The sequence below is a fragment of the Bos javanicus genome, chromosome 24 (assembly GCF_032452875.1).
Source record: "Bos javanicus breed banteng chromosome 24, ARS-OSU_banteng_1.0, whole genome shotgun sequence".
Taxonomy (NCBI): domain Eukaryota; kingdom Metazoa; phylum Chordata; class Mammalia; order Artiodactyla; family Bovidae; genus Bos; species Bos javanicus.
Window position 1 is genome coordinate 937342 of NC_083891.1, and position 26325 is coordinate 963666.

At 60.0% G+C, this 26325-nt stretch overlaps 2 protein-coding genes across 8 annotated transcripts in view; both read right to left on the reverse strand.

Moving 5' to 3' along the window:
• Positions 1 to 5669, reverse strand: part of NFATC1 (nuclear factor of activated T cells 1) — an 87976-nt gene extending 82307 nt beyond the window's left edge. For 2 of the 6 annotated variants that reach the window (XM_061399463.1, XM_061399465.1), the window contains exon 1: positions 4930 to 5147. In XM_061399463.1, the coding sequence (XP_061255447.1) occupies positions 4930 to 5056 (127 nt within the window). In that variant the 5' untranslated portion in view covers positions 5057 to 5147. Of the gene's footprint in view, positions 1 to 364; positions 761 to 4929 lie in introns of those variants that run through there. The other 4 variants (XM_061399466.1, XM_061399462.1, XM_061399461.1 and 1 more) reach the window with 4 other exon arrangements.
• A 12003-nt stretch (positions 5670 to 17672) lies between these two features.
• The window catches only part of ATP9B (ATPase phospholipid transporting 9B (putative)), a 150999-nt gene continuing 142346 nt past the window's right edge, over positions 17673 to 26325 (reverse strand). For both annotated transcript variants that reach the window (XM_061399483.1, XM_061399484.1), the window contains 9 exons: positions 25215 to 25304; positions 23625 to 23769; positions 23412 to 23476; positions 22677 to 22832; positions 22339 to 22403; positions 20850 to 20958; positions 20531 to 20588; positions 19658 to 19861; positions 17673 to 18199 (listed from right to left, as the gene is read on the reverse strand). In XM_061399483.1, coding sequence (XP_061255467.1) covers positions 18063 to 18199; positions 19658 to 19861; positions 20531 to 20588; positions 20850 to 20958; positions 22339 to 22403; positions 22677 to 22832; positions 23412 to 23476; positions 23625 to 23769; positions 25215 to 25304 — 1029 coding nt within the window. In that variant the 3' untranslated portion in view covers positions 17673 to 18062. The remainder of the gene's footprint in view (positions 18200 to 19657; positions 19862 to 20530; positions 20589 to 20849; positions 20959 to 22338; positions 22404 to 22676; positions 22833 to 23411; positions 23477 to 23624; positions 23770 to 25214; positions 25305 to 26325) is intronic.

A 26325-nucleotide genomic window follows, 5' to 3' on the forward strand; every position in this document is an offset into this window, starting at 1 on the left:
AAGGAGCCTGGAGGGCAGACGTAGGGGCTCCTGGCCCCCGCCCCGCGGGACGTCCACGTCCGGGGCCTGGCGCCCTGTCCCCTGGCAGGAACAGTACCCACCGCGCCCTAAAAAGGAGGCCCCTCCAGCGGGACGGCGCCCGGAGCCTAGCCCATTTGGCAAGGCGACCCTACGACCCCAGAGGGCCTCCCCCGCCGCCCCGCTCGCCCCTCAGCTTGGACCTGTTTTCTGCCCGGGCGCCGCGGAGGGTGGGACGGAGGCCGGGGGGGCGCCCCGGGCAGAGGGGCGGGAGCCGGGCGCGCCTCCAGACCGGCCCCTCCCGACCCGGATCCGCCGCCCGCCCCGCGCCCGGCCGCGCACCCACCTGCGGGGGCCGCGACGGCGCCCTCGTCGCTCTGGTTAAACTCGAAGAGGAAGTCAAAGTCGAACTCCTGGTCCTCCTCCAGCCCCGTCATGTTGGGTCGGGGGTCAGAGGGCCAGGGCCGGAGTCGGGGTTCGAGGTCAGGGGTCCAGGGTGGGGGTCGGGGCTCGGGTTCCGAGTCCTAGGTCAGGGGTCCGAGGTCAGGGTCGGGATCAGATTCAGGGTCCGGGGTCTCATGGGGTCTGGGGTCGAGGCGGGGTCGGGCTCCTGGTCGGGGTCTAGTGTCGGGGTCCCGGGCCGGGCTCCGTGATCGGGCGCGGGCCGCGGGCACCTGTGGTCGCGCCGCCGGGACTCGGCTGCGCCCGGGCTCGGCCGCGCGTCCTCGGTAACGTGACTCCCGCGCCCCTCCCCCCCGGCCCTCCCCCGCCGCGCCCCTCCCCCCGCTGTTTCCGGGTTTACATAAACAAGCGGCTCGCCGGCCGCCGGCTTCCGAGTTTTAAATAAACTCTCCCCGCGAGCCGGAGCGCACGCCTTTCACTGGTGTCCCGGCTCCCCGCGCCCCCACCCGCGCCCGGGGGCCCCCCCAGGGAAGCTCTCGGGGTCGGCCCCCCAGCGCGAGGGAGATCCCCGGGTGCCTCCCGGATCTGCGCTCGGGGGGTGCACTGGTGCCAGAGGGGCACACGGGGTCTCCGGCCACCTCCGTCCGCCCCGCGGCCCTAGAACCCCTGCGGCGGGAGTCGGGTGGACAGAAGCTGGGGGTGCGGACGGGACCTGGCGGTGTACCCCCGCCAGCCCGCAACCTCGCTCCGGGAGGCGGGCGCAGCGAGCGGCATCGGCGGCTCCACCGGGGAGGGGGCTGGAGGGAGGGGCGCAGAGCCCGGGACGCGCGGCCCTGACCACAGCGGCTCCGCTGAGCGGCCGAAGGGACCTCCAGGCTGCCGCCCGCCCCTGGGTCGGGGAGCCCCCACCTCCGTCCTGCTGGAGCCCCGCAGGCCGGGCCGGCTCAGAACCCCCTGGATGGCAGGGCCGGCTTTCAGAGGAGCAGCTTCTTCCCCCAACCCGCACGCACGATACTGCGCTCCGGCCCGTGCAGCTTAGATCTCCACCCCGCCCCCCCAGCCCCACCCTGAGAGTCAGGAGGTGGGAGGTCGTGGGGACGCCCGGGCCGCGGCGCAGCCTTCCAGCGCGGCCTGCTACGGGCAGGCTGATGCCCAACTAGCTACCTTTCCTTTTTGTGACCCCGCTCACTTTAGTCCCTCAAATTACTGAAACACGCGTGCAAACGCCTGTGGGCCCACGAGTAGCCTGCCAACCATCCCTGAATAACCCCAGAGCTCCCCCAGGCCGAGCGAGAAGAGGGGGAGCCCGCGGGGGTGACACCCAAGGCCGGGGCGCAGAGCAGCGTGTGCGCACAAAGTCCGTGTAGAGCTAGGCCCTCCTGAGACCAGCCCGCCCCCGGCCCAACTGGACTTTCTCCCAGCCGTTCTACTTCCCCAGGGTCTTGGCGCCCCGTGAAAGCAACATCTGGAAAAGCCCGAGAAAGGTGGTCAGGAAGGCGGGGGGGGGGGGGGGGGCGGAGGAGAGGCAGAGGATCGCCCACGGGGGAAGGAGGCGGTGCTCAATGGTCCGTTTCTGCGACTCTGCTGCTAATCCAGCCTGTCGCGTCCTCCCCTCTCCTGCAGGCCCTCGGCCCCTGGGGACCAATTTTTCCGGAAGCAGAGAACCTGGGAGTCACCCGACACCCCCCAAACCTCTTCTCTCTCAGGACCTTTTCAAACGGCTGGTTTTCTCTCGTGATAAACTATAGTTCACTTTGGCCTGATTTAGTTTCTAATAATAGTCCCAACTTTGAGATGTATGTTGGAGGGCTGTTTTGTTTTAGTTTGCTTTTTTTGCTGACCTTCAGGCAAATGGAAGTTCTGTTTTCCGTTCAGAAGCCACAGCATTTCATTTTTCTCTCTCTTTTTAAGTTCAGCCACTTTATCACCCTCGCCGAAAACTTACACACAAACCTAACAGCCTCTACCCACTGTTTACACCAAAACGTCTCTCTAGACTGTTTTGTCCTGGAGAAAGTGGGTTTATCCTTCCCGGTGGACCCGAGTCCCCCAGGGTCAGGACTCAGGTCTGCTTTGTCCCAAGGAGAAGCTGACCCCCCACCAAGGTCGCCCGAGAGGGGGCCGTTTTCTAACTGGTCCCCCACCAGCACCCTCAGTGCCTTGCGTCTTGTAAATGGTTTGGAGCTATTTGCCAATTCAGCAGACACTCCTGTCTTGATGGAAATGTTTAGCTTGGCGCTTCCTCCCAGCGGCGGCGGGTGTGCTCGGGGCCCAGGCCTCCAGCCCTGCGAGCGATGCGGCCACGGGGCCTTTCTAATCTGGATTAGGAGACGACGCGGAGCGAGGCGGGAGAACAGGGCGGGCTTTGTTCAGTCCTGGAGCGCCCCAGGCATTCCGTGTGGAGCAACTTCTGAATGGGTGGTGGGCGTACCTACAAGGCCCGCATTTCTCTGCCTTCCCCACGCGGAAAAACAAGCACAGGGCCTTCCCGAACAACAGGCCTAATGAGCTTTGACCAGATGCTCATTAAACTGGAGGGGAAGGCTGGGGATTCCCTCAGATTCTCAGACGGGCAACCAAAGCCCAGTCTGGCCTGCGGGGAAGGCCAGATCCTTCCGCCAGCCCTGAGCAAGGCAGGCGTGGACCTGCAGACGGGCTCTTGCCTCTCACACCCCGCTCCTGTCTGTATGAAGGATTAGATCATGCTTTCTGGTTGGCCTAATTCTGCAGTCCTGATACATGCACCGATATTTGTTTAGTCGAAGGGTATCACCGCGCCTGGCTAACTGTCTCAGCACTGGCGCCTTAGAATGTTTTCTCTTACGTAGGAAACGACAAATAATCACCCCCTCATAGCTGTCTTTTCTTCTTGTAAGAGAGAAAAAAAAAAAAAGACCCTTTATTGACGACAGACCACCGACTGCTCAAGTAAAGAGATCTAAACTTTGAAAGGCCCACATATTTAAAAAGCAGTGGTAAGAAATATGTGGGGAAACTTTGATGTAAAGTGTCCAAAGATGTAAAATCAAAATCTCGACAACTTTTAAAACTTTTCTGACAGTAACAGCTCATCCTGTAAGCATTATCTACTGCTTACATTTAAACATTTTCTAAATTGGCATGAAATGGTAAGAAACATAAGGTGTATGCTAATATATATCTTCCCTTGATTAAAACTACATATAAATAACATAAGACATCAAGGCCCTGACCCCCATATGACGTTCTTACATTGAATGTAGGGTCTTGAGCGCATGTTTGCTGATGGTAAGAAGTTCTCCAGAGCAGGCAGTCTTTGAAAACTGCAGCTGTGATGCAAGTGGGGCCGTCATATTTATTAGAATCGTGCAGGAAGCAGTAGCATTTAGTTTCTAGCACTTCCCAGAAGGATGTCTGCCCTTATAAAATATGAGTACTCATTACACATTGGCAGCCTTGGCAGTTTTCTTAAAATAATTTAGACAAAGTACTTCAGCGCTGATAAGGCGTTTGGAAAGGTGTCTCTGGCTTCCACCAGAGCCCTGGCCCCGGTGGCCCCTCACAGGAGGCTAATCACCCCTTTGCTCCCGGCTAATGAGGGTGGTGGGGGAGTTCGGGGTGATGGTGGCGGTTTCTAAGGGCGGGTGAGGGGTGAATGTGAGGGGCTGTGGACCCGAGGCTGCACGAAGGAGGGTCGCCAGCAGACTATCAGTCGCGGCCTCGCCATCACCGGCTTCAGGGCAGACGCTTATGCCATCCTTGTGACTATGAAAAAGTAGCTTGAAACTCGGCAGGCCTTCCCAGACTGTCCTGAAACATCTACGGTTGGAACTCTCAAATCCACAAGATTGCAAACTGGTTTGAATTAGGGGCTGCGCCCCACCGCGCCTTTCATCGCTTTTAGTTCTGCGGGTCGAGCCATCGGCGTGGCGGCGCCTTACGGAGCGGTTCCCGTGGCCCGGTGCCTGGAGAGAATCCGCCCCCGTCTAAGTTCGTAGAGGGGAGCAGAGATCCCCACCTCACTGTACGGCTGGTCTTCGAGGCTACAGGGTGGCCCGGCCCCACTGGGGAAGAAACCGGGCCATCCCTCTTTCCTAAAGAAGCCTCGCTTCTCCCCAAAATGTCCTTCCTTTGTGGCTCTGTCGGCCCTAACCTCGCTGGTCCCCAAGCCGCCTGCATATGAACCGAGTTTCTACAGCGGGATCTGCCGAGCGGCTGCACCAGCGAAGGCCAAGTGCGCGCACTCAGCGCTAGAGAAGAGGAGACACCTATTGGCAAGAAGGCGCGTTCGAAATCAGGGCCGCTCTGGGGAAACACCAGGGGGACACCGGTTCCCAATCTTTGCAGCGCGCCCGCTGCGCGCTCGGCTGCCCGCGCCCCTCCCCGCGCGCGGACACCAGACTGGCCTGCTCGCCCCTCCCCAGGCCGGGAGCCCGCCGGGCGCAGGCGGGATCGGCGCGGGGCTCAGGGTGCGGGGCCGCCCCCACGCCTCGGGGGCCGCGGTGGGGGACTGCGGCTGCGCCCGCTTACCTTCCTCTGCTGACTTCATGGTGCCGCCGGCGGGCGCCGAGGGCCCCAAAGTTTCTCCGCTCCCGCCGACTGCAACCGGAGGGCCGAGTGGAAACTTGGAAGGGACTGGAAAACTGGTACTTGGCATCCACGCGGCGGCGGCGGCGGCGGCGGCAAGCAGGAGGAGGAGCGGGAGAAGTGGGCGCCTCGCGCTGCCGCCCGGGGTCGGGTCTCCCGCGAAAGGCCCCCTCTCCCCTGGCCGACGTGCTCCGGCCCGGGCTCAGCTCAGCCCGCGCGCCCCAGAGAAATGTGGTGGGAGGGTGTGTGCGCGCGTGGCGGAGCCGGGCTGCGGCCCCGGGAGCCCCGCAGGGTGGCGGTGGCCGGGGCTCGGAGGTGTGCGCCCGCGCCCCGGTCCCCGCGCCCGGCCGCCCTCCCCGGCGCGGTGACTGTGCCGGCGAGTTCGGAGTCTCTGAGTCTCGCTCTGACGCAGGGCCGCGCTCTGCCTCCTGCCTTTTTAAAGCTGGAAAATACCTCCCCCGCCTCCCCGCTGGCCCGGCCGCTCCCGCGCCCCCTCCCTGCCGTGACATCACGCCCCCGCCCGCCCGAGCCGGCGCTGGGCCCGGGGGACCAGCCGCCGAGCGGCCGCCCCTCCCCGCGCCGGGCCGCCGCTCGCTCGTCCCGCGGGGCGCAAGGGGGGCGGACAGGGGTGCATGCGGAGAGGCTGGGGCGCACCCGGCGCGCGGCCCGGCCCGGACGCCTGGGTCCACTCGGGTGTCCTGAGAGAACCGCACTGCGCTTTAATGAGGGGGGCGGGGCGGGGCGGGGAGGGGGGCCGACGGGGGTGCCGAGAGAGCCCTGCATGCTGAAGTCATTATGTAAAATCGCAGGCTTCCCCCGCTGTGGAAATTTGGAAAAGCGCTTCCACTGGCAGGCCCGAGAAAGGAAATTCCCATCCCGCTAAATTACTAACAGATTGCACGGCAGTCCCGGGACGTGGAGTCACTGTCATTTTTCTTCTGTAAATATCTGAGCGACCCAGATTGCCTGTTGCACGGCTGGCTGGCGCGGGGCGGCGGGGGGGGGGGGGGGGGGGGGGGGAGGGGGGGCGTGGAGAACCACGAGCCCCTCCCCGGGCTCCCAGCCGTCGCCCCCGGCCGGCCCCGAGGGCCAGGGCGGTTTACGGGCGCGACTGGGGTTTCCAGCCGACGGGGGCTGGTCCACTCGCCTCGCGGGGGAGGCCTCTCCAAGCGGCCGTTTCACTTCACTCTTTCCTCTTTCAAGCCCTCCTGCTTCTTGGTGCAGCTCAGCGGCCAAAATGGGACCATATCTTCGTGTTGGCCTTGGATGGAAGGGACGGAGTGTTGGGGCAGTTAAAATGTCTGGTGTTTAAGAATCATAAATCTATTGCACGACACCCTATGTGGGTTAAAATAAACCCAAAGCAGAAGACGTGTCTGCCGCAGGGACCAAGAGGCCTGCGGCTCGCGGGTGGGTGCTCCCAAAGGACTCCACGCCCGGCACCCGGGGAAAGGGGGATGCCACGCTTGACCCAGTGCGGGGCGGGGGGGGTTGCCCTGCCCTCGGTGCGACATTAAACAACAGGAAGGCGCCCTGCGGGGGGATGCCCACGTCACCACCGCGGTTGTCGGTTCATCCCAGTGGAGTCGGCCTGACTGGGCGCAGGTCTCCCCTGGGGGTCTCCCCTGGGGGTCTGGTGGGGGTCAGGACACTCCTGGTGTTACTACCTGTGGGTCAGCGCACGTTCTGGGAGCTGGCCCGCCAGGCGCCCCGAGCCCCAGGCAAAGGGCCGGGGGGGACCCCGCGGGGACGCAGTGGCTGGGGCTGGGAGACCCCGCGAGGACGCTGGAGGCCCAAGAGGGGGAACCGCTCGCGCTTACCGAGGGGGTAGGGTCGCGAGGACGCGGGACGGAGGGAGGCGGGGCTGGGGGGGAGAAAGTGGGGGGAAGCGGAGACTGGGGGGCGGGGACTCGGGGGGCGGGACGTGCGTCCGGAGCTGGCAGCCGCCAGGGGGCGCCCCGCCCCTCCCCCTTCCCCCCGCCCCCGCCCCCGCCTCCCTCTGCAAAGATGCGCTGGTGAGTCCCCGGCCCCCTAGTCTACGGGCTCGGGTTTTGCCTGGAGAGTTTGTCGGCGCGAGTGCCCGCCCCACTAGGGGAACGGGCCGGGAGGAGAGGCCGAGTCGTGGCGTGGAGCGAAGGGAGGTCTGGAGAGTTGTGTCAAAAGGAAGGCTGACTCTCGCCCCCTCCGCCCGCCCCTCTCGGGCTTTCAGGGGCGCAGGGCTCCTGCGGCTCCTGCGGCCCCGGAGCCTGCGGGACCCCTCGGGGCGGGAGTGCCACTCGGCCATTGGCCGCCGCCTCCTCCTCCTCTTCCTCCAATAAATAATTTTCACTCCATCCAGAAAAGCTCTTTTCCTGTCTGCTCTCAACGCGCCCCTCATTCCCCCGCCCGGGTGACGGTGTCCCGTCTGTTTCCCTCTGTTTAATGCCGTTGCCCGGACCACGGTGGCCGCGCGCCAGGGCGCAGGGAGTCCCGGAGGCGGCGGCGCAGCTCCGCGGCCAGCGCGCCCCCGTGTCCGCCTCGGGCCGGCCCTGCGGCCACCGCGGGGCCACCGGCCTCGTCCCCGCGCCCGCGGCCCCCCGGCGCCCCTTCCGCCTTTCTGGGTCCTCCGGCCCCGCTCGAGGTGTGTTTATAGCTGCTACTAGGAGAGACGTTACACGGGTTTTATTTTAAGAATTGGTGATGACTAACGAAGTTAAAAGGAGCTTAGGACAGAAAACAAGACTATTTTTAGATTACTGTTGTTTCTGTGGATTATTGGGGCAAATACACCCAAAGAAGCTTACCACTTTCAAAGTCCCTTTAGTGCCAAATCCTTTCTTCTGGTGCACACTTGGGTATTCATCTTCCTGCTCAATATTTTCTATAGACTTTGCAGTCGCTGTTGTTCTCGGTTTTGTGTTCAAGTACAAGTGCTATGGAGATGGCACCCTCAGCGCCCGCGGCCTGGGGACCGGCTCTGGAGGACCTGGGAGGCACTGGTCTGGCCAGAGCTGCCTGAAGGGGCTGCTGTGTCCCCTGCCCTGGGAGCCCCGCTGGGGACCCCTTGGTCCCACTTTCCAGCTTCTGCACCCCCAGCCTGGCAGGGCCTTCTGGGCAGGTGCAGCTGGTGTCCACCCTTTCTTCCTGTTCCCTTGTTGCACACCCAGGTGCCACTTCTTGCTCATGAAAATCACCTCAGACATCTGTGAGTTGAATGTAAATGCTTTTGTTCTCGCCAGGTCCACCTCCGAGCCCTGGCAGTGCCAGTTTAAAGTTCTCCCATTTGGAACCACTTTGAGCATGCGATTTCCCTAAAGGGCAGGTGTGCATTCCTCCTGCAGCACCTCTGAGCAGCCTGCAAGAGGCTTACAGACTGAACCAAGTGTTGGCAGACATGCTTGGCTACATGGGCATTGAGCCAGAGGGTAGAGATAGGCATTAAGTGAAAAATCAGAATTGCATGCATGTTAAGTTGCCTTAGTTGTGTCCAACTCTGCAACTCTACGGACCGCCGCCCACCAGGCTCCTCTGTCCATGAGGATTCTCCAGGCAAGAATACTGGAGAGGGTTGCTGTGCCTTCCTCTAGGGGATCTTTCCGACCCAGGAATCAAACCCACATCTCTATGTCTACCTGCATTGGCAGGCAGGTTCTTTACCAGTAGCGCCACCTGGGAAGCCCAAAAATCACAATTAGGAAGAGTTTGTTTACTTCTAAGTAAACTTTGCTGAGGTTCTTTTAAAAAGCCATTGACAGTAAACCTGCCAGTTGTGCCTGAAGTTGAAAAAGATGGGTCTGCACACCTGTGAGTTCCCTTTTCTGTTAGGGGTGTCCTTAGAGGTCCGTACATTTCTGGTTTGGAGGTTCTGCTCTGAGATTTTCCCTGTGAAGTAGCTCTTGAATCTTCTCCTCGTCCCTGAGACAGCACAGGGGCTTCTTCATCTCCAGACCACCCACTCCAGGCGTCCCACCACTGGGCTAAAACTGCAGTCCTCAGCCAGTGTCAGCACGGCCAGGGCTGGTCAGCACCCCTGCCGAAGACTCAGCATGGCACCTCCCGCCCTTCGCCCTCCACGTGGCCCGCCCTGAGTCTCAGCAGCGGCTCCCCTGGTCCAGTGGAGAACGTTCTCTCTGGACAGTGTCCCATGTGACTCTGAGGGGAACGTGTGTTCTGCCGCGCCTGGGTGGCGTGTCCTAAGGATGTCCGGTGGGCCTCGCTGGTATGCCTCCCTGGGCTCAGGTCTTCTGTTTCGTGGTTGGTCTTCTGCCTGGTTGCCACACCCATGATTGAAGGCAGGGCCCTTCCTGACATCTCCCACTATTGCTGCAGCGTTGCCTCTCCCTTCCTCCCGTCAGCTTCTGTGGCATATATTCTGGGCCTCTGTGGCTAGATGCACATATATTTATAATTTTTACGTCTTCCTGATGGATGGGCCCTGTAATCGTTATGAAACATGCCTCTTTGTTTAATGACATTTTCTGTGTGTTAAAATCTATTTTGTCTGACATTCATACAGCCGTTCCAGCTTCCCGACCTTGTTCTTTGCATAATGTATGTTTTTCCACTTTAGTCCATTCGTGAGTCTAAAGTGCACCTACTGTAGCCGGGTTCAGGTTGGATCACGTTTTCTTTTGATCAGCTTGTTAAATCCATCCACATTTAATGTTAGTATTGATATCATTGGATTTATATCTGCCATTTCATTTTTCTTGTTTTCTGTTTTCCTCCCGTTGGTTTGTTCCTCTGTTCCTCCTTTATTGCTTTATGTTAAGTGAATGTTTTCTGATGTAGCAAAATGAATTCTTTAGTGCTTTTTACCCCTTTTAAAGTTATTTCTTTAGTGGATTTACCACAGAAATATTAACATCACAGTCAGCTTCAGATGCCTAGTAGCTTAATTTCAGTGACAGACATAACCATGAATCCTATGTGGTTCATTCCTTTCTCCTCTTTTTATGGTAACATGTTAACGAATGGTGATGCTGCAGACCCAGCGGGGCTCTGGTGCTCCTTCACCACCTGCAGGCATCTCCTTCCTCCCAGCTTTGTTTCACCCACTTCCTTGGTTCTGGTGAAAATATTACACTTGTCTTACATTTCCACTAATTATAGGCCTCACATTACATTATATCTGTATTATTTTATACGATTGCTTTTTAAACCAGTTATTGGAATAAAGGAGGAAAATATACATTTGTACTGCTTCATAAAATGACGTGCTTACCTTTAACAGCACTGTTTATTCATGTGGCTTCAGTGTCTGTCTGGGGTCACCCGCTTTCCACCTGAAGAACTTCCTTTATTTCTTGTAAGGTGGGTCTGCCAGCAGCAAGTTCTCAGTGTTTGTTTATCTGGGAAAATCTTCATTTCACCCTCGCTTTTGAAAGGTAGTTTTGCTGAGTATCAGATTCTTGGTTTGCAGTGTTCTCCTCTGAGCACACTGGTGTGTTGCCCACTGCCTTCCAGCCTGCGGAAGTCTCCTTTGGGCTCAGTCCCCTGGGGCAGCGGAAGTGACCTTGGGATTTTTGTCGTGTCTGCAATCCTCAGTGCTTTCACAGTGATGCAGGCCGAGGTCCTCTCTGTTGAAAGGGAGGCCAGAGGCGGATTTCTGGGCCCACCTGAGACCCCGCCTGTGGGCTCCTTACCTGGGAGGAGCTGCCTCCCCTCTGCCGCTCGTCTGCTTTGCTGTGGACTCAGCCTCAGCTGGGACCCCAGGCCGCACCGGAACCCCAGCTGGCCCTGGGGTCTGTCCTGCTCTGCGAGGCCCACAAGGGCCTGGCGGCCTCTGAGGCGGACCCAGGAGGGGTGAGGATGCCCCGTGGAGCAGAGTCCCCGCAGTTCCCCTCCATCCTCTTGAGGGATCCTGCACGGGCTCCTGCTGCCCTGGGTCCCTCCCAGCAGCCTCAGGCCAAATCTATGTTTCTGAGAGCTGAGGGCGTGCGGAGGCGGCGGGCACTCCACACCCCCCGTATCTGGCTGTCTGGGCATCTGCTCTGGCCACCGACCTGGCTGGAGGGAACTAGGGTCCTCCTCTGGTTTCTGGCAAGCTTCACGGTTTGCACCTGTGAGCTCACTATGCCTTCGTTTTGCAGAATGGTAACAGGAACAGTCTTCTGATGGCAACTCTTAAATTCAGCAGTGGCCCAAGGCGAGCAGTTTTCCATCCCAGTCTTTGGCCGAGGTTGGCGGGGTTGGGGGGTGGTCTGGGTCCCTTTCTCGCTCTAATTGGCTTCGCTTTTGCACACAGTGAGTTTTCGGGAGGGGCGGGCACAGGACCCCAGGCACAGGCCAGCACCCCCTCCCCAGCCCGGAGCTCTGGCCCAGCGTGGGAGGAGATGGAATCCGCCCACGGCTTGGGTCTGCCGAGCTTCCCAAACTATTTTTAAAGTGTTTTTGGTTCAATAAAGCTCTAAACAAGTTTTGCCAGGCACTTTTTCCATTAATTTTTAAACTGGAGTGAATTTCAAGGGAAATTTAATCCATGTGCTTCTGATTCATTTACACTTAACTCATGGAGATGCTGCGTTGAACTGTTTGATGTTGAAGCAGAAGTCGGCTTTTTACAAGCCCGCTTGGCCTTTTTTCCTTCTTGGAAACAGGAAGTGGCGTCTTGCCAAAGTGTAAATGGATGGGAACCCTCAGGGAAGATGCTGTTTCAAGCCCACACCCTAGAGCCTGGGGCTGTGGCAGGGCTGGGCTGTGGGGTCCCAGGAGCTGAAAGCAAGGGGTTCCAGGCAGGGGCCATGGGCCCGACACCTCCGCACACCCCCAGGCTCCCCCGCATTTGGGCCTCCGATGCCCAGACAGCAAGAGACCCTGTGCTGTACTTGTCTGCTTACAACACGTGTGGACACACGCAACACACGCAACACAGTTCACTGTCAACACATGCAACACACGCAACACAGTTCACTGTCAACACACGCAACACATGCAACACAGTTCACTGTCAACACACGCAACACACGCAACACAGTTCACTGTCAACACACGCAACACACGCAACACAGTTCACTATCAACACACGCAACACAGTTCACTATCAACACACAACACACGCAACACAGTTCACTGTCAACACACGCAACACACGCAACACAGTTCACTGTCAACACATGCAACACACGCAACAGTTCACTATCAACACACGCAACACACGCAACACAGTTCACTGTCAACACACGCAACACAGTTCACTATCAACACACACAACACACGCAACACAGTTCACTGTCAACACACGCAACACACACAACACAGTTCACTATCAACACACGCAACACAGTTCACTATCAACACACAACACACGCAACACAGTTCACTGTCAACACACGCAACACACGCAACACAGTTCACTGTCAACACATGCAACACACGCAACACAGTTCACTATCAACACACAACACACGCAACACAGTTCACTGTCAACACACGCAACACACGCAACACAGTTCACTATCAACACACACAACACACGCAACACAGTTCACTGTCAACACACGCAACACACGCAACACAGTTCACTATCAACACACGCAACACAGTTCACTGTCAACACACGCAACACAGTTCACTGTCAACACACGCAACACACGCAACACAGTTCACTGTCAACACATGCAACACACGCAACACAGTTCACTATCAACACACGCAACACACGCAACACAGTTCACTGTCAACACACGCAACACAGTTCACTATCAACACACACAACACACGCAACACAGTTCACTGTCAACACACGCAACACACGCAACACAGTTCACTGTCAACATATGCAACACACGCAACACAGTTCACTGTCAACACACGCAACACAGTTCACTATCAACACACACAACACACGCAACACAGTTCACTGTCAACACACGCAACACACGCAACACAGTTCACTGTCAACACATGCAACACACGCAACACAGTTCACTGTCAACACACGCAACACACGCAACACAGTTCGCTGTCAACACACGCAACACAGTTCACTGTCAACACACGCAACACATGCAACAGTGCACTGTCAACACACGCAACAGAGTTCACTGTCAACACACTCAACACATGCAACACACACAACACACACAACACAGTGCACTATCAACACACGCAACACATTGCACTATCAACCCATGTAACACACGCAACACAGTTCACTGTCAACACACGCAACACACATAACACAGTTCACTGTTGACACAACACACGCAACACAGTTCACTGTCAACGCACGCAACACACGCAACACAGTGCACTATCAACCCACGCAACACACGCAACACAGTGCACTATCAACCCACGCAACACACGCAACACAGTTCACTGTCAACACATGCAACACACATAACACAGTTCACTGTTGACACACATAACACAGTTCACTATGGAAACAATAAGTGTGCGCTTCACTGGCATCAAGTACGGGCACACAGTCGCCATTGTCTGTGGAGTGCTCTCATCTTCTCAAGCTGGCACCCGGATCACCAGCCCCACCCCATCCCCTACCTCCCATTTGTGAACCTGCACACTAAGCTAAGCCCAGGCCCCTTGTGTGGATGGAATCACTCAGTATTTGTCCTTTTAGAACGGCTGTTTCACTCGGCAACATGTCCTCGAGGTCCATCCGGGTTGTTCCCGGTCAGCGCTCCTCCCTGTTGAGGCTGACTCAGCCCGTCGTGGGCAGGGACCTGCTTCCCTCCCTGCTCGTCCGTGGAAGGGTGTTTGCATTGAGTGCACCTCCCCACCGTCAGGAAGTTGCCGGCCTGAGCACGGGTGCAGATACTCCTCGAGACCCTCCCTCTGGCCTCTGGGTGACTGGCCCCCTCGGGGGTCTCTGGCCCACATGCTCCAAGTCGGGCTCCTCCAGGGACCCGCAGCCCATGTTGCTCTGTCGATGGCACTGCAGCGGCTGCTCTGGGCAGGTGCTACCAACGTCCTGGCGGCCGTGAGACCTTCCGGCCGGCGGCCAGAACTGGAAGGCAGAGGGGAGGCGGTGGCAAGGCAGGGGACCCCAGGCTGGAGGCACTTTAGAGGACGAATGCCTGCCCTGGTGCAGGCAGAGGACCAAGGCTTCTGGGACCCAAGGACAAAGGGCACGGCTGCAGCCTGGTGGGCTGAGGCTGTTGAGGGGGACTGGGAAGGGACTCAGAAACGCCCCAGGCCTCTCATCCCCGCTGGGCACGGCTCTGTAGCTGGGCCCACCCAAGTCTGTCCGCCCCTCATCACTGCTGTTTAATGATGCATGGCCTGCGTCCTCACGTGGTTCTCATGCAGTGTCCTCCAGATCTGGCCACGTGGGGCCCCAAGCTGCCAGGTGGTCCCTCCTGGGCAGTGTGATGGGGGCCCTGGACATCCCGGCTCCTAGGGCCACAGCAGGCGGGTCCTAGGGCCACAGCAGGCAGTCTGTAGCTGAGTGGCTCAACTGCCAGGCTGGCAGCTGTGGTTACCAAAATGCCTTCAGCCCCCCTCCACCAAACTCCCCAGCTGGGCATCCACCCAACATTCACCTTCCTGTTTCCTCCTGAGGACCCGGGTGGGCCCCCGGCCGAGGGCAGAGTGTCCTGCTGAGCATTAGGGTCACGTGGTGGGATGTTGGGGTCTGCATCGCTGACCACACTGGGCGTCCTTCCCCCATAGAGGCTGCTCAGCCTCCAAGTGCCTCATCCAGATCTGACCAGCCTGAGCCCAGCCCCACGGTCCCGAGGTCCTGGAGCCCCCCCATGCCCTCCCCCGCTTGTCTGTCACCTGCCCCTCATGCAGGCATTCAGATGGGACGGGGTGGTGGAAGTCAGAATGTCCCAGAAATTGTGGGGGCAGAGCCCGCAGCCTGGCACGTGTGCCCGTGGTGGGGTGCCTGTGGCGGGCAGGAGGGTCCCGGCACACAGGAAGCCCTGCTGGAGGAGGTGGCCACCTGCAGGGTCGTGGGGGCAGCCCCTCACATCCTGGGAGGTCCCAGTGACAGGCTACTCTCCCAGAGGTGGTTAGTGGTGGCGAGGGGGTACAGGCCAGACAGGGACCCCACAACCCTGCACCCAGCTCAGGCTCCAGGGGTGTGGGGACCTCAGGGCTCATTGAGAACATGTGAGGGGAGTAGTGGGAGGCTCCCTCCCCAGAGCCCCTGACGCCCCCAGGGTCCTTGGCATTGGAACTGTGACCCCTGAACTGAGCTGGGCCCATCCAGTTCACTGGGTGTGGGTGCCTTGCCCTCTGGCACCCCCAAAGTGGGGCCAGAGCCTCCTCCAGGACCAGCCCGGCCTGGCGCTCTGGGGCCATGTTTGGGGCGTCCTCCTCTGCTCTGCTATTCCGGACACAGGGAGCTGCTCAGCTGGAGCAGGGGCATCACGGGGCTCTGGGGCCAGGAGGCTGCGTCCCAGCCAGTGAGATGTCACCCCAGTGAGGGGAGTGGGCCTGGGGGTGCAGCTGCCTTCTGCTCCTGTTTGGTGAAAACAATAAGAAGCACAGTACCCCTTCTCTTTGGGCGAGACCCCAAAGTCATCATCGTAACTGCAGCCTCCAGACACTCAGACAGACCACTCTCCTTGGCAGCGACAGTCAGGGCTACTCAGGACTAGGACGTTGGGGCTGAGTGGACGCCCCGCCAGCTTGCCTGTGTGGAGGGCACCCCCTGTAGTTGTGCCCAGAAGCCCTGGGAGCAACCGTCTAAACTGTGAGGCTCCCCCCGATGCTCAGGAGTCTGGCTTCTCTTAGAGCCGGCTCTCTGAGGGCAGGTGACCCAGCCAGGTGCCGGGCAGGGGACGTGAAGACGCAGCCTGGACCAGACACCCGGCCCCATCATAGAATCAGAGCCGCCTTGGCTCGGCCAGCCAGTCTCTGCACCTTCAGGTCAGGAAGAGCCTGGGAGCCCTGAAGCGACGTTAGGTCACTCTGAACAAACAGCATCCAGGGTTCAGCGCAGTCACCTGACCGTCGTGAGCCTGCCCGGGAGGACCCCTCCGGCTCTGTCTGTCCCGGGCGTGGGCTGTGTGACCGGGGCAGGGGCTCCGCTGCCCAGGGACCCGAGGCCCTGCCCCCTCCGTGCTTCATCCCCGTCCTGCCTTTGCTTCACTCGCTTCTCAGAGGTCGTGTCCACCCACAGCTCTCCCTTGAGCCCTGACGGGCCACCCAGCCGATGGATGGACGCAGAGCTCTGAGGGGCCTGAGCAGGGCTGATGGACGAGCAGAGTGGGCCCAGCCTCCCCTTGGGAGCTCTGGCCTCCTTGGAAGAAGCCACCGCAGCCCCCAGCAGAGCATCCTGTGACTGGGAACGGAGAGTTCCGCCTGACCCCGGTCACCCCGGCTCAGAGCCCACCAGGCCCACGGTGGCCGCTCGCCCAGTTGGCAGAAGGGACTGAGGGGTCGGGCAGGGACTCGGGGGCCCCTCCACACGCTGGCTTCCCTGAGCCGGGCGGGCCCCCGACCCTGTAGGCAGCAGAGCTGGGCTGTGGAAGGCGCTGGAGTCGGCCTTTCTCTGCGGCAGCCACATAGCCCAGGCCTGAGAACTGGCTTGGAGAAGAGCAGAGAGGGTCTCTGGCTTTACAATCACGTGGTTGTGAGACTCATAAAGTTCTGCTTTAAGGAAAACGGTGCATGACCTCGGTCCTCCTGGGCCCTAGGGTTCTGCTCACCCAGAGTCTCCCGGCCACCAGGAGGGCGGCGGGCAGAAGAGCGGGGGCCGCGGGCGGGGTCATCCTGGGAGAACCAGGTGTCGCCCGCACTTTACCATGAAGGGGACCCCGGTCCCCATCCAGAGTGTAGTTCGCGTGGACACAGGCCCGTGCGTGAAGGCGGCGAATGCGCGGAGAATCTAGCCCAGACCGCTGACTGATCCGAGAGCCCGGAAGTTGGGCCGCAGGCCTTGGCTGCATTCCTTAGTTTCTAGCGCCACCTGCTGGAGTCCCCTGGAATTACACTTGCTCTGCGCGCTCTGTTCATCGGGAGCCCAGCCAGGCCGCCTGAGCAGGAGCCTGAGCAGGCACCGCCCACTGAGGGCCTCTGGGATCACAGGGGCGCAGCCACCGCGCCCCCTCCTAGGGACGCAAACCAGTGCCACCTGCCTGTCGTGTGGGGCCCTTACTGGCAGCTTGGGATGAGACCCCCGCCCGGGACAAAGGAACACCAGGAGCTGTCCGGACTGGGGGTCAGACCAGGGTTTAGCAGGAAGTCGGGGAGCCAGCACAGTGCTTGTGTGGATGGCCAGCTTCCCTGAGTCTAAATTACTCCAGCAAAAAGGGCTTTCAGGAGAACCTGCAGGGTGGACCCACCCAGCAGCAGTGGGAGCAGCCTCCCCGGGACCCCAGGGTCTGCCTGTTCGGGGGCCACAGGACTGTTTGCTGAGTGAGGAGCTGGGTATGTGAGGGGCTTCCAACTGACGGCCTTTCCTGTGGGGACCTGGCCGGGGACCAGAGTGAGAAGCCCCCCTGGGATGCATCCTGGGCAGTGGCCACCCAGAGGGGGACTTGGAGCACAGCCTGGAGGAGGAAGCGCTCTCCCACAGAAGCACCGGTGAGCGGCCATGGACCGCCTGAGTGCCAGGAGCCAGAAGCAGCAGCAGACGCAGACAAACACCAGAAGGACGCGGACAGCTGAGCTAATAGCAGCGCCTCAGGACACACGCGTGTGGCTGCCGTGGGCATGGAGAGGCTGTGCGGGCGCCTGGGACCGGGGTGCGCCTGCAGGAGGCGCGGGGAGGGTGTGGCAGACACGGCCTGGACAGAATGGAGGCTTTATTCTGGTGAAGAAGGGCGACTCTGTTATGACATCAAAGAAACAACCTGAATGTTAGTTGGGAAGTTGCAGGATAGTAAATAAATTTTCATTTCAGTTCCCAGAACTGCAGAGAATGATGATGTTTTACAGTAACAGGGCTCATATTCCTGGAAACTCAAGCTGGTGCTACATGGAAATTAAACTTTGAAAAACAACAGAAAGGGGAGGAAAAGAAATCCAGCCCCATGAGGACAAGGTGGGGAAGTCCATGGTGCCTAGGCAGGATGTTCATGGCGCCTGGCTGGGCTGCCTGGGCCCTTCTGGCCTCATGGCCTCTCAGCAGCTGCAGTGCTCCGGACATCACGGCCACCAGCCGAAGGTGCAGGGAGGGGCTAGGAGGAGAGCTTGGAGTAGCTGGGTGGGGACAGCTTCCGCTTCAAGTACTTCAGGACATAGAGCGGGAGGCAGCTGACCACTGTGATGGCTGACACTTTCCACACGAAGGTCACAGTCGTGATAAAGGCAACGTCTGTGGGAGAGAAAGCCCGAACAGGTCTCAGGGTGCTGGGGTCGTGGCCCCCCTCCGCCTGCACCCAGGTTACCACAGAGGTGGGCCTGGCAGAGCCTCGGGGTCCCTGTGAAGGCACTGTTCTGCCTGCATCAGGTGAAGGGTTCGCAACAGGAGGCAGGAACCCCCCGTGTTCAGGGGCAGATGTGCACAATGGAGCCCATGATGGGTTGGACCTTCTGGGCCTGTCTGGAGTCAGCAGAGCCATCTCCGCAAGCCTGCCCCCCACGGGTCCTGCTGACCCAGGGGACGTGCCGGGCCGACCTCCAGCCTGGCGGAGGTTAGGCTGTCCTGATGCTGACGGGGAGAGCCGCGTGGGAACCTGGCTGGGCGATCGCCTTCAGGACGTGTCAACCCTGCAGGCTGTGGGCAAAGCTGCCCGAAGAACCACGGACGGCATGGGGCCCGGGAAGCAGAGGCCTGGTCTGCCCAGGGCTCACGGGGCCTGGGCAGTGTGGGCACGCCGTGAGGACCCCTGGGGCCATGTGCGGGACAGTGTGGACGCTCGTCGGGCACACATGGCGGCAGCCCTGTCCCTCTGACGAGTGCAGGACGGGCCCGGGGCCGTGAGGCGCCTCTGCAGGTGGGTCAGGCCAGAGCGTCCCGGGGGGAGGGCTGGCGGGAAATGCCTCCCAGACGGGGGACGGGGCTCTCCTCAGTCGGGCGTCTCCAGCGTCCCCAGCGACGGCATTCAGCTGCCCATCTACCCTTTCACTTCGCCCACTTGACAAAGTGCCGAAAGACTCAGCCCGCACCCGTTCCCTGGGAACCACAGCTCCCCCTGGGGCTCCGTCCACAGTTTCAGGTTCTGCCCTGCGTGTCCTGTACCTGTGCTCTGTGCCCGCGTCCTGTCCTCTGCGCTCTGAGCCCCGCATCCTATCCTCTGTCCTCTGTGCTCTGTGCCCGCGTCCTGTCCTCTGTCCTCTGTGCCCGCATCCTGTGTTCTGTGCTCTGCACCCGCGTCCTGTCCTCTATGCTCTGCCTTCTGTGCCTGCGTCCTGTCCTCTGTGCTCTGCGCCCGCGTCCTGTTCTCTACGCCCACATCCTGTCCTCTGTCCTCTGCCCTCTGTGCCCGCGTCCTGTCCTCTGTGCTCTGTGCCTGCGTCCTGTCCTCTGCTCCATGTCCTGTTCTTCACGCACTCATGGGGGGTAGGGGGTGGGCGCGCGGGCCCTGTACTTTGAGCCTCTTCCCTGCAGCCTCAGCAGGAAGCAGGAAGAAGACCAAGGGGAGCATGCCCTTGGGGAGCCCAGCCCAGCTCTGGGCATCACTACATGGAACTCTGTCTCCCCGCAAAATGAGCTGTGTGCTGTGAAGCTGTCTGCAATCCACACTAAAGATCATGTAGCAGAAGCAACAAGAAAATCACGTGGAAACCAGGAAGAGACAGTTATTCAGAAAACAACTGCATGGCAACTTACCAAAATATTCATTGAGGAAAGCCAGCGAGGCCACGTAGCAGCCGAGGCTGAGCAGCTGGGCCACGACCATGAGCCAGTGCCAGGTCCTGACGGTCAGCGCCACCATCAGCAGCTCCGTGAGCACCAGCGCCGTGAAGGAGATGGCCACCACGTGCACGAACTCAGACTCAAACAGCACCAGCGCCCCGAACATGAGGATGCCACCTGGGAGAGAGCACCGCCTTCCGCTGCGGCTGCCGGCTCCGTCACCGAGAGGCTGCCGCTAACGACGTCGACCGTGCCAACAGACACGGGCCTGCACGGCTGCTGAGCTGAGCGGCGCCGCACAGACACTCTGGACGGGCAGCGGAGCAGCATCGGGGCAGGCCTTCCCCCCAGTTGGTGATCACGCCCTGGTGCCCGGGCAGCGGAGCATCTGGGCAGGCCTCCCCCCCAGTTGGTGATCACGCCCTGGTGCCCGCTGCGGGTCTGGCCACTGCCCACACGCTCCACGGCACCTGTTTCTCTGGGACGCCACAAGGGCAGCTGGCTCCTTCTAACTACAGGGTCCAGATCTCGTCAAGCCCTGCCACCACGCCAAGAAAGCAAGCCACTGTGTGGGCTAGATGCTGTCATAAGGGCTGATTACATTTTTCAGAATTGTCATTTATTTAAAACCAGGTCGGTTTTTAGGTGACCTGGACCAGTAAGAAACGCCACCCCACACTGCGCTGGGAAGGGGCCAGCTGCTGGGGATCGACTCGCGAGATAAACAGAAGGCGATCTTCAACTGTTGACGAAACATGGAGCCTGAGAAATTTAACCGGCAGGCAGAGCACCACTGCTAACAAGAGATAAGGCAGCTTCAGCCCAGGAGGAGAGAGTCTGTCTTACCTTGGTAAATGCTGATCAGAACCCAGACGAGGAAGGTCTTGAAGGATAAGGATCGCCCCTGGGGAGACAGGGGAGCAGCTCTGTCAGTGGCGCAGCACGCGTGTCTCGTGGCCGCGTGTGGGTAGCCTGTGAAGACCCCAGGCCCGCGGCCCACCAAAGTATGAACCCCGGCAGCTCCAGGGGGCGGGAGCCGGCCCCGCCTGAGGACGACGCTGACCCAGGGCCACGGTTCCCACAGAAAGAGGGTGCGCCCTCCTCACAAGCACAGTCTCATGCGGAGCACTGCAGCTCCCCCCCGCTTGGGTCTAGCGGGCCGCACCTTGGTGAGGTCCTTGTACAGCTCTGGGTATAGCATGGCCATCTCCGGCTTCACATCCTGGTCCAGCACCAGCGAGAACACGGGGAACATGGTGTAGACGGTTGCGTACCTGAAGGAGAGCAGGGCGGTTACCCCGGGAGCACACCTCTTCCACCAGAGGCCAAAGGCAAACTCTAAACAGAACAAAACAAGTTGGCAACAGAGCAGAACCTGTCCTAAAGCACTGGAGCAATGCCTACAAGCCACAATGCTCACAGGCAGCGGAATCCAAATTTTCAGTTTTAATTAAAGCTTTTTAATTAAAACTTTGAGATTGCTGCAGACGTCAGAACAGTTATCACAGAGAACCCAGACAGACCCCGAGGAGCCGTTAGCCAGCTCCCCCCAGTGGCCGCATCTCCAGAACTGCAGCCAGCCTGAGGCCGGGAGGCCACAGGGGGCCCTGGAGCCCGCCTGGAGTCTCCCTCTGCCCCTCTGACCCCCTGGCACCTGTTCTCCATGTCATAATTGTTGTTGCCTAACGGCGACAGGCCAGCATCACACTGCGGGCGCCAGCGTCTGGACTCTTGCTCAGCTGGTCCCTGGTCCCTGGCTCTGGGCAGGGCAGTTCCACACCCCCTTCTCTGCAGTGCATCTGTGTCAGCCCATTTTTGGTTATTACTAATACAAATAAAGCGGCTACAGACTGCACAGGGTTTTTGTTCTGTAAAGGTAAGCTCGATTATTTCTGACAGGGGTGCCAGCCGGGGCCGGAGGACCAGGGGTGCAGGCAGCTGTGTGCTTCGTTTCAGCAGAAGTCGCTGAGCTCGCCACAGTGCCCAACCCGCCGCCTCAGGTCCGCTGCCTAGCAGCCCAAGCCTTCATCCCTGGGCTGCAGGGACACGACTCAGTGGATCTCCTGAGTCAGCTGTTGGGCGTCGGGGCTTCGCAGGACCGCGCTGAATAGAGGAGGGGTCTTCCTGTGGCAATGGGCACACACGGAGGTGAGGGCTGTTGGGCCGTAGGTTTACTCTTATCTCTGGGCTGCTTTCCCACTGTGCGCTCCTGCCGGGGCTGTAGAGGCCTGGGAGCCCCCTTCTTGCCAACACCTAGCGAGGTCTGTGGTCTTAACTCAGCTGTGCTCCCCCAGGAGGCCTCCCGGTGGCTGTCCCAGGATGTCAGGCCCGTCCCAGCGCTGTCTGCCCTTTGTGTCTTTGCCGCTAACTTCACGTCCTGCTAGGAAGAACCATGTCCGGCGGGAGGGTGCGGGCCCAGGAAGGGGAGGCCCTGCTTGGATGCAGTGTGGCTTCCCCAGGAAAACAGCTGCTAAGGAGAACAGGTGACAGCGGGATCGCCGGGGGACAGACGGAGAGGGGCCACCTCCCACGCGCACGTGTGTGATCGTCCTGACTCTGCCCATGTGGGAAGCGCTCCGGCTATGGCCTCCCAGGTTCCCAAGGACCCGTCCTCCCGACGTGCGGCCACTGCGTGTGCTGGATGGTCCACTTACCCCACCATGAGGAAACCCTGGTACAGAGGGACCGATGCAAAGTAGAAGACGGAGGAGAACACAGCCTGGAGGGAGAGAGCAGTGACGCAGGTCCCGACGGGTGGTCAAAACGCGAGGCACCCAAGGAGCCACCGCCCACGGCCCACCGCCCTCCTGGAAGGCGGGGGCGGCGGAATGGGGTGGGCTGGGGCGGGATTGGGGGTGCTAGGCTGGGACTGGGTGGGGTTGGAAGCGGGGATTGGGGTGGTGCTGGGGGCGGGGATTGGGATGGGGCCAGGGCGGGGACTGGGAGCGGGGATGGTGAATTGGGGTGGGGCTGGGGGCACGGCGGGGCACACCTGCATCGTGGAGATGATGAGGCCCCGGTGCATGACGAACTGGCCGAGTGCCGCCGAGCGCTTGTAGCTGCTGCGCCCGTGCACCATGAGCAGACGGCCAACGTGCTTGAACCGCGTGATGGAGAAGTCAGCTGCCAGTGAGGCCTGCCGCCCCTCCTGCAAGGGCGGGTGGGGTGCTCAGGACGGGCCGAACCCACCAGGGAAAGACATGCTGCTGGGGACGGGCCTGCGGGGCGTGTCCGACCCACAGCTCCCGGGAGCACAGAGTGGGCGGAACTGTGCGGGCCCCCTGCCCAAGGGAGTCCACTCTCGGCTGAGGAGCGGCCGCTGCCCCCAGGACCTCAGGAGGGTCCAGCTCCAGCACTGTGGGCGTCCCAGGATCTAAGCAGGGACCTCGGGCGTCTGCAAGCCAGTCCTTGCAACCTGTCGCCTCAGCTGGAGCCGCCAACTCACGCCCCACCACAAGCAGCTGCAGGTTCAGCTGTGACCAGACACCCGACTGGGCCCAGGAAGCAAAGGAGCTGGGACCCCGTGCATGCCCCGTCTCTCTGGGTGTTTTCACGTGAGCTCAGAGGACAGACTGGCCAGGGAACCGGGTCGTAGCAGGTCGTGACTGTCCCCACCTGGCCTTGAGGGAGCTGCTCCCACAGGGCAGTGGGCCCCACCTTGCCCCCTCCCACCCATGTGGTGGAGCCACCCAGAGCAGGTGCTGGGTGCAGGGAGGGCAGGCCGCACCTTCCCCTCGATGCCGATCCCGCAGTCTGCCGCCTGGATCATGCTCACGTCGTTCCCTCCGTCACCTGAGGCAGGGAACAGGGGTGTGAGGAGGGCCTGCAGGGCCCGCCTCCCTCGCTAACAGCAGACAGGGGTCTGGACCCCGGGTACCATGCCGCTGGAGTCCAGCCAGCGGGGAGTGCGGCACCCGTCCCGGTGCATGGGGATGCTCACCGATGGCGCAGGTGCGGCGGCCTGTGTGTTGCTGCAGCAGCTTGACGATGTGGGCCTTCTGGGTGGGCGAGCAGCGGCAGCAGACCACGGCCGGGCACTGGCAGGCCAGCTCCACAAACTCGTGCTCGTAGTACTTCAAGCAGACCTGGGGGAGGAGCGGGCCCGGGTTCACCGCCACAGACAGAGAGTGGATGTACAGCTCGAAGGCCAGGGCTCCAGGGCGGCCTCTGACCAGCCCGCCTCGGCCCCCCTGGGAATATCTTAGTCTCTGGTCACATGGAAGACTTTGATCCCTAGCTCCCCATCTTGGCTGGGAAACTAAAGATACCCCAGAGCTGCCTAAAGGCTGCGGGGCCCCATGGCTGAGCTGGATACCCCGAGTTACGGCTGTGGCTCTGCTGCCCAGGCCCTGTGGTCCTGTGCGGTTCTGCGGGGGCCACTGAGCAGACTTGGGAGGTGCGGAGCCCAGCAGCGTGGGTGGCAGGCTCTGTGACCACGGCCACCAGCCCCTCCCGGGTCCACAGGGAGAGCCGAAAACGTGGCGCCATCTGCAGGCACAGACGGCACGGCCATCTCTGCTGCTCCCCCGGGAAGTGTGGGTGCTGCCTGCACCCTGACGGGCTGGCCTGTGTCCCACTGACAAGGTGGGACACAAAAGGACCCACCACTCCGCCCAGACTCCTAGAAACGTCTGCGAGAACCGTCGGCAAACTGCAGAGGGTGTGGGTGCCCGGCACCCCCTTGTCTGGGTAACTGTGGCCGCCAGGCCCATGAGCAGAGTGAGTGGAGGGGACCGGACAGAGGGGATGGCCCAGACATCCATGAGCCACCCGCCCCATGTGGGGGTCTCCAGGAGCACAGGGTCTCCTGGGTCCCGGGCCACTGCTGGACGTCTGTGTGTGGATGAATTTAGATCACGAGTTGCGTACCAGAGCCAGGACTCCACAGTGGCCACGCTGCTAGCACGGAGCAGGCTCCAGGCGCCCAGAGAGGGGCTTGAGGGACTGAGGGAGCCAGCAGCAGAGCAGAGGCGAGAGCTGTGCGGGCCAGGCTCTCACCGCAGCACAGCGGCCACTCCTCAGGGCCCACCCCTCACAGGGCTGCATGCGGCCTGCTGAGAGCAGAGACCCAGAAACAGTGCCGATGAGCAAGGCAGCCTGGCAGGTACACCTGTGGAAGCCCACAGGCCGCCAGACAGACAGACAGGTCTAGGGGCAGGACGAGCCTCACCTCCAGGGAGGATAGACAGACAGACAGGTCTAGGGGCCGGACGAGCCTCACCTTCAGGGAGGACAGACAGACAGGTCTGGGGCAGGGCACGGCCTCACTTCCAGGGAGAAGGACAGACAGACAGGTCTAGGGGCAGGATGAGCCTCACCTCCAGGGAGGACAGACAGACAGACAGGTCTAGGGGTAGGTGTGGCCTCACCTCCAGGGAGAAGGACAGACAGACAGACAGGTCTAGGGGTAGGTGTGGCCTCACCTCCAGGGAGAAGGACAGACAGACACACAGGTCTAGGGGCAGGCACGGCCTCACCTCCAGGGAGAAGGACAGACAGACACATAGGTCTGGGGCAGGACGAGCCTCACCTCCAGGGAGTCCCCAGAAATGACCAGTGCGCAGTCATGTTTCCTTCGAAAGGCATTCAGCTCCAGGTGGGCTTCTCCGCGGCTGGTCACCTCCACGAAAGGGGAGAAAGGCCCAGTTAGCATGATGGAGCTCCAGACACAGGAAATGCTGTAACAAACTGTCTTCCGAATTTCTCCTGCAGCGCTGGCAGTAAACAATATCATTGTTTCCCAATTTGTGGCAACTCAGAGCAGGAGACACATTGGGAAGTGCAGGGCAAGTTCTACAAGTGCAGTAAGATGAGGTGAGCGGAGACGGCAGTCCCGCCCCCGTGAGCGCTCAGGAGCACACGCGAGTGAGCACACGGCGGCCACGAATGGACAGTCTACAGTCTCGGGGTTGGGCGGTCCGGTGGGTCTGAGGAGACCGAGCAGGGGGTGGGGAACGGAAGGACCATTTACAGACGCCTCGTTCATAACAAGGTGAGTGAGCAAAATGCTTGCTTTGTGTTTTGGTCATGAGTTTCAAATCCTTGTAGTTCAGGCCAACTAAGTATCTGGAGGATTAAACGATGTAAAATCGAGCCATAATCTCAAAATACCATTAATTTTAGGATGCAAACATTTCAGAAGCCAACACACCAGTTTTTGACATTCTTCCTGTGGAGATTTTATGGGGCATAAAAGAAATGATATATTATATAGGACTAAAATAAAGTTTCATGTGTTTCAAATTAATCCCAGACTCATCTTTAAGTAGGTAGTTTTTATTATGGAGATTTTATTTGTGGGGCTATAACACTGAAAAGTCAACAAAAATTGATCTGAACTTTTATCAGAATCATTAATAATTTAATTGCAAATAGTAGTCTGCAGGGCCTAATTTGCTATTCTGATGCTCCGAGACAAATGACATTTACATGTAAATTATATTCAAATCACTATTTCTGTAGGTGCAAGTGCTTCATCTGGAAGACAGACACACACCATGTCTGCTCAGCCACCATCAATCAAGACCCAAGAAACTTTTATTTCTTGTTTGAATCAAATTTCATCATAACTAACAGATACAGTAAACACATTAATTTAGATCATTTCTATTAATTTCCTTTGATCTAATTAAGGGAGAACA